This window comes from Austrofundulus limnaeus, unplaced genomic scaffold (assembly GCF_001266775.1).
Source record: "Austrofundulus limnaeus strain Quisiro unplaced genomic scaffold, Austrofundulus_limnaeus-1.0 Scaffold194, whole genome shotgun sequence".
NCBI classification, from domain to species: domain Eukaryota; kingdom Metazoa; phylum Chordata; class Actinopteri; order Cyprinodontiformes; family Rivulidae; genus Austrofundulus; species Austrofundulus limnaeus.
In genome coordinates, this window is record NW_013952596.1 from 629309 (window position 1) to 636055 (window position 6747).

General features: G+C 38.0%; 2 protein-coding genes across 13 annotated transcripts in view; both read left to right on the forward strand.

Moving 5' to 3' along the window:
• The window catches only part of ctnnd1 (catenin (cadherin-associated protein), delta 1), a 31990-nt gene extending 29427 nt beyond the window's left edge, over positions 1-2563 (forward strand). For 11 of the 12 annotated variants that reach the window (XM_014018487.1, XM_014018490.1, XM_014018492.1 and 8 more), the window contains one exon: positions 957-2563. In XM_014018487.1, coding sequence (XP_013873941.1) covers positions 957-1015 — 59 coding nt within the window. In that variant the 3' untranslated portion in view covers positions 1016-2563. The remainder of the gene's footprint in view (positions 1-956) is intronic. The other variant, XM_014018493.1, reaches the window with a different exon arrangement.
• A 2029-nt stretch (positions 2564-4592) lies between these two features.
• LOC106524617 (uncharacterized) overlaps positions 4593-6747 on the forward strand; it is a gene marked incomplete at its 5' end in the record, with an annotated part of 7740 nt that continues 5585 nt past the window's right edge. Inside the window, 2 exon segments of the mRNA XM_014018486.1 lie at positions 4593-4708; positions 4799-5712. Coding sequence (XP_013873940.1) covers positions 4600-4708; positions 4799-5712 — 1023 coding nt within the window.

A 6747-nucleotide genomic window follows, 5' to 3' on the forward strand; every position in this document is an offset into this window, starting at 1 on the left:
CTCAGCTGACTGCAGCCAGGTGTGTGTGTGTGTGTGTGTGTGTGTGAGTGTGTGTGTGTGTGTGTGTGTGTGTGATGCTGCACGAGGCTTCAGTCGGACCGCTTTAGGAAGGGGGAGGGGCTCACTGCTTGTGGAGGAAAGGAGGTGTGTGTGTGTGTGTGTGTGATGCTGCACGAGGCTTCAGTCGGACCGCTTTAGGAAGGGGGAGGGGCTCACTGCTTGTGGAGGAAAGGAGGTTAAAAGGAGAAAAGTACTGTCGTCAAAGCTTCTAAAAGTCTTCAAAAACACCGGGAAAACTCACCAGATTTGTCGCTAGTCTCTTTTTGAAAAAAAAAAGAAGAAGAAGCTGGCAACACTGCTCTGCTTGGCTCACTCCCAAGTCACGTGACCAGTCAAATCGCAGCCTGTGAAAATCTCGTTTTAACATATCGCGAGATTATCRCAAATGTGATTAATCGTTCAGCCCTAGTACGCAGTCAACGTAAACAAAGCACCTGATAAATCAGAAAATACATCTTGAGTGATGTGATTGACCTACATTCGGCTGGCTGTAGGTAAACAAATGTGGCGGAACCGGACAAGCTAACCCACCCTGTGCCCACCTTCATAGCTACTTCCTGTATTCAAGGTCTGCATTCAGATTGAGGCTTTTGGTCCTTTTCTGTTTACTTTTATATGCATGTATTTATAAATTAGTTTTACAGGAAGTTATTGTCTGAATAACTGCAGAGCACAGATGAAACATGGTTTAGATTAAGTTTATCTTGAACTGGAGGTAGCAAAATACTGTCTTTAAGCATGARCATCTGTGAAAAGGTCCATGATTATGATGAGTATTTTTAACTCATAGTTGTCTTTTTTTCTTGGTCTGAATTTCAAAGCATGATCACCTCCCATCAGCTGCTTCACACAAATAATTTCCACACTTTCGCCTTTCTTTTTTTTGTTTCTTGCAGAAAAACTGATMGTGTGCATCACGAGACGACAGCCTCCCCCCACTTACTGCCCCTGCTGAACTGACACCACAAGGGACCACAACACTACCAACGGGACTCAACTCCAACATTTACACTCACTCCTCCTCATAGCTTCTCTCTTCTCTCTGTTTCTGTCTGTGCTACATTCCTCCTTCGCAGCGGACATGTGAATGAAACCACGCGAATCGTCTCGTGGACCTAAAGCTTCCTGTGGACAGCCGTTAGTGACACTATGACCACTCGATCTACAACACTAACGCTCGTCAGAAACCAGGGACCGAGGCTTTGTTTGAGAACTTCTCTTTGGATTTTAACCAGTTAAAGGATCGGAGTCTGACCCTTTCTGATGAAATTTTACATTTATGTTGATGACACTGTTTAGAAGAAAGCTCCTTCCTTGTTAAACACTACAACAATAATTTCTATTTAAATTTTAAATTTTGTTGTTTATGCTGTGGTTGCTCTTAAACTTGCTTTACTCCAAAACATTTATACACCGTACCTGTGCCAAATGACAAAAACAAGTTTGTCATAAAAGTGGGTTTTTGTTCCCCGGTAGCTACACCAGTATCATCATCTGCTTTTATTTTCAGCTCATCGCCAAGGCATTCTCAGTTCACAGAAAAAGCATTATCCTAGTTTTGTTTTCTTTTTTTAAAGCAGTCTTTATCGAGGTAATTTTTGGGAGACACTACAAGAATCSGTGGATGCATTAAATTGTTTTTGCTTGCCTTTAACCTGATGAATGTGTAAATAAAAACAAAAGTCTTAGCTGCGGGGTTAACTAGAGTGCCTCACATATTCAGGATGGAGCTGAAAACCTGGAAGACATTCAATTGTCTTTTCACTGCAGCTAGCAGGTTTTAGAAATATATATATTTTATTTTACGGTTAAACTCATCAAATCTGTCTTATTTCATGCTTTACAAACCCGTGGTCTACCTGCCAATATTTTCTCAGTTTTGCCCACATTAGTGCAGCGTAAGATGTAGATAATCAGTGGAATATTAAAAGAAGCACTATGAGGGCATAATCTTTACTTTTCTATCTTTGTTTTTATATTTTGTTTATACCAGTTGAAAAATGACAAAGCCTTATTTTCCCAAGCAGAGAAATTGYCTTCATGAGTGAATTTACTTAAAAAAAAAAAAACTGCAAGGGTTGGTGTCAGAAAAACCGTTCAGAGGCAAATACCATAATTAGCTAAAATAAAATAAAAAAAACATGGAAAAATGAATAAAAGCACATTTAAACTATATATAATTACAAGAGAATATTTCTTAATTTTAATAGTTTTATGTATTTTATTGATTTGGTGTTAATTGTTTTGGGTTTTCTGGGTTAATGCATATGCAATCAGTTTTTATGTTTTGATTGTAAYGTTCAGTTTATGTCTTAAAGCAAACCAAGTTAGCTGAATAAAAAACTTATCACATTCGTCATGTAAAACAACAAAAATCAGATTGTGAACTACACCTTAATCTCTTTGCCTTGGCTTTTGAAAACTTGCACATTCTCATTTATGATTGAATTACGTACCTAGCAATAATGTTTTTAATAAAAGAGAAACTGATTTCTGAATGCTATGGTCTTCTGGTTTTCCCCTTATTTTTCACTGTTTTATATATTTTTTGTAAATGAAATGTGTCCAAAATGGATGAAAAGGAAAAATAATAATCCTGCATGCAGCTTTTCTCCACTGGGATCCAAAAAGTGTTTTTTTTTAAATACTTGCTAATGAGTGGGTTTATTTTAATGAATACAAGTTTAAAAAACGAAGTTTTAAGTGAGGAAAAGCAAATACATAATCTTTTAAAGAAAGTACCCGCCCCACAAAAATCCCCTTTTTGGGGGGTATGCATCTTTTAATCACCCGCACACATTGCAGTGTCCTGAGTTGGTGAACTTAGGACACTGCACAAGCAATGAGAATTTATCATTTAAAAAAAAAGTTGATGGCAAATGTGGCCTTAAAATTAGTAAATAATCTCTGAATCAAACTAATAACCCTTGCATTAAAAAGGTAGATGATTTCGTTTGTTATTTTAATATTTTTATGTTTTTTTAATTAGAGACTAATTTTCCGTTTATACTGACGCCTGCCCATTGAAAACACATCTTACACCCATTTTAAACATTAAACTCACTCAGTCACTTCCAGCTGGATCGTGCGCCGGAGAAACAGTAAGGAGTTGACCCTGACTTGGCTGTACCGCGAGATGTCRGTCACTACATCGCCGAGAAGCGCTACTTTCACTTGTGAAAACATGAAGAATAATCAATAATTAATCATTTGAGCCCAATTCAAAAAGTTTAACGCCTATTGGAGGAAAAAAGGTTCGCGAAAAATAAAGTTTAGCTGCTTCTTTGGACAACAAAACTGTGAGTAGCTATGAAGCCGTTAATTAGCATCAGTTTGAGTTTGCTAATGTCAAAAGAATTAAACTATTGATCGTCTACAAATTATGAACGAAGTCCATAGTGTTTATGTTAAAGTTAGCTTTAGTTTTTGATAAAACTGTTAGCTATAACTTATTAATCAGAACTGACAAAAAGTTTAAAGTTTAATCATRTCGGTGGAAACGTGCTTACGTGAATGTGCGTAAAGATGGCGGCTGAGTCAAAGTCAAGGCTGTGTAATATTTTTACACAGTTTTCAACAGATCTGTTAAATATAGCCCTTAAATGTCAGTAATTAATGCTTAGATAGTGTTACATATACTTTCATTATTTAAGAAAATAATTGTTTATTTTTTCCATGTATTTTTCTGCTTAATGTTTTTTATTGTAAGCTCTTTAAATTTATCCAAACAAAGCTAGATTAGACACATGCGATGACGTTTATTTTATTTTTATTTACAACTGTTTTACCTAGTGAAAACAAATTGTTTAATTACAATTACGCATTTTTTTTTCTGCTTTGGTTACTTGCTGTATTTTCGTCTTCCTGCTACTTTTAGTTTTGTTGCTACATTTAGCTTCAAATTAACTTTTTGATGCTTTAATTTAGCCTTTTGGTAATAAGCTAGCTGAAAGTCTGTGCGCTAATAGCAAAAGCCTTTTGCTTCTTTTATTCTTTAGTCAGCCTATTGATACTTTTAATATTTATATATCMTTTTGCTACTTGAACTTTAAGATGTTTGTTGTCATTGTAGGGGCAGTCGATTCAGTGTAGGGCATAGTAGGAAGAAATGTACTTACACAATAATGAATAGGAGAGAAAAATAGAATATAACAGAATCAAAAGTCTTGTAGTGAAGCAGTAAGTATTCTGCCTATTTTAGTTTTTAACTACTGTTATGCTTCATTCAGCTGGTCAGATATGAGYGGACTGCATTACTGCTTAAAAGGGAAAACATAAACCTGCCAGGCCCATTACGTAGCAATTATTAAAAATGAATATGGTTTTGATAAAGCATGAATTTCCACAATTATTGATGGGAAAGTTGTGTACAATAAAAATAAATCTGTTAAAGATTTAAAAATGTCGAGTGGCTGTGAAGTTGAACATCTTTTTATGGTACAACATTTTGTTCCATGTTTTGTTGGCTGATTATCATGTTTCTCTGCTTCTTTTCTRTTTTTTTCCCCCTCCATGCATGTCTTTAATTACAGTGCCTGTATGGAGATGCAAAAGTTCTGGTGGCCCGGCTATGAGATGCAACTCGTTGAACGGCTGCAGAGACAACAAAACAGCTCCCAGTTCTGTGATACCCTGCTGCAAGCAGAAGGTAAGACCATCAAAGAAAAACTAAACCTGYTTGTGAAATATATCAACCCATTCCGTCCATTWGTTGATGAGTTTTTCACTTTTTATGAAGGTATCTCAGTCCCGACCCACAGCTGTGTCCTTGCAGCTCTCAGCCCTTACTTGTGTCTGAGGCTCTCCACCTCTCCGTCTCCTCCATCTGGACAGAGACGACTGCTCCAGCTGCAGACGGTGAGCTCCCAGACGTTGTTGAAGCTCGTCGTCCTCCTGTACTCTGGGAAGCTGGAAGTGAGAGGAAGCAAGGAGCAGAACGATGTGCTGGCTGCGGCCTACCAGCTCGGGATCGGACATCTTGTCTTCAGGGATAAAGACAGGTGTGTGAAATGTGGAGATCTGCTGAACAGTAGGCAGAGTGTTGGAGAACCCTCAGAGGATGGGACTCATGCAGAAGAAACCAGACAGAAGAGCAGAGGCCTGAGAATGCAGGATCAACAAGTTCAGGCTGAGATGAACAACAAGAGAGAAAACGATCCTCGCGTTAATAAAAAATGTTTCGTTTCTGTTGCTACACAGACAGTAAAAGCTGGTGTCTCATCAGGGTTCAGCTCTGCTCCTGATCAAACACTGGAGTGTCCGTCTTCCATCCCTCCGCAGCCTCAGAGCGTCACACGCAGTGAACAGCTCATTCAGTCTACAGTCGGACCACCCTCCATCAGCGAAACAAATTCTACATCTGTTGCAACTTTATCCACTTCATTCAGTGACGACCCGAGCTCCCCAAGATTTCAGGGGGAAAACGTTTCCAAACAGCCGACCGAGGCTGGAGATGTCACGTTCGTTCTGAACGACGACGATGAAACAAGWCGGGAGAACAGAGAAGCAAACGGCCCGATGACCGAGGATGCAGGACAGCTGAGAGATGAGAAAACACCTGAAGAAGAGAGAAAGTCTGCAGGAAAGAGATGCACAGGAGGGAAAAGCCTCAAAACTATGAAACGGATGGAAACCACACAGATTTCTCTCAWGGTAAGACATTTTAAAATAACTTGGAATGTGTTTTAAAAATAAAGTTTCATTGTTATTTCTTATGTTGGAAAAGTTTTTTTAACTGTGTCTAAAGTTTATATTAGTTCCTTTGTCACCTTTCCCCCTCAGTTTCTGGTAAAAATGCTGGATCCTCAAATCATGATGTTACCTTGGATGTGATGTTAGGATTGCCACCTTTAGGAAATTAAAATTAATTAAAAAGGGACACCCACCACGTCCATCCACATCTTCTCACTAATAAAAGAAGTGTCCTTAAAACACATCCACAGGATTTATTCTGGAAAAGAAAACCTTGAAAGGTTAAAATCTGACAGATTTCTGTGATCTCTCTGCAGAACCTGTCACTCGTCTGGTCTGGCTCTGTCCTCACTCCATTAAGGCTGTAACTAAGTGATCAAATATCTCCTGACCTCCAGTTAAACTAGAAACAGGTTCTATTTGATTTTTAGCAAAGTATAAAAATGATTTTAAAGGGTTTCTCATTTAATTTGCTAATCTTCCATGTCAAGTTTTACATTTATAAAATTTACATAAAAAAACTTGTCAGCTGATAGAGTTCACACATTAAATGCACTCAGTTCATTTCTTTAATAATCAAAAGGCACAAAAACAAGTTGTTCTCATTTTAGTAGTTCCTGATTTTATTTGGACTTCTTTAAAATGTTATTTTAATAACCTCTTTACTTTTATGCAGCCTAATTGTTCAATCCCCCCTGGCTTGCTTGTGTCGTTTTGTATGTTTGTAACTACGATTTTTGTTTACAAAATGTTTTGGGAGTAAAAAAATAACAACAACAACTCAGACACATTTTACACTTGATATTTGTCTTGTAATCATCTCCACTGATACTGTCCAACCAAGGATGTCCCTCTTCCTTCTCATGTCTGGACTTTTGTCAGCGTTTCTGCTTTTAGGACGTGGTGGAATGTTGAGTGTAGTGGACATTTTTAAAAGGCGTGGGTTTTATGAGCAGCGCAGGTGTGTGTGTGTGTGTGTGTGTGTGTGTGTGTGTG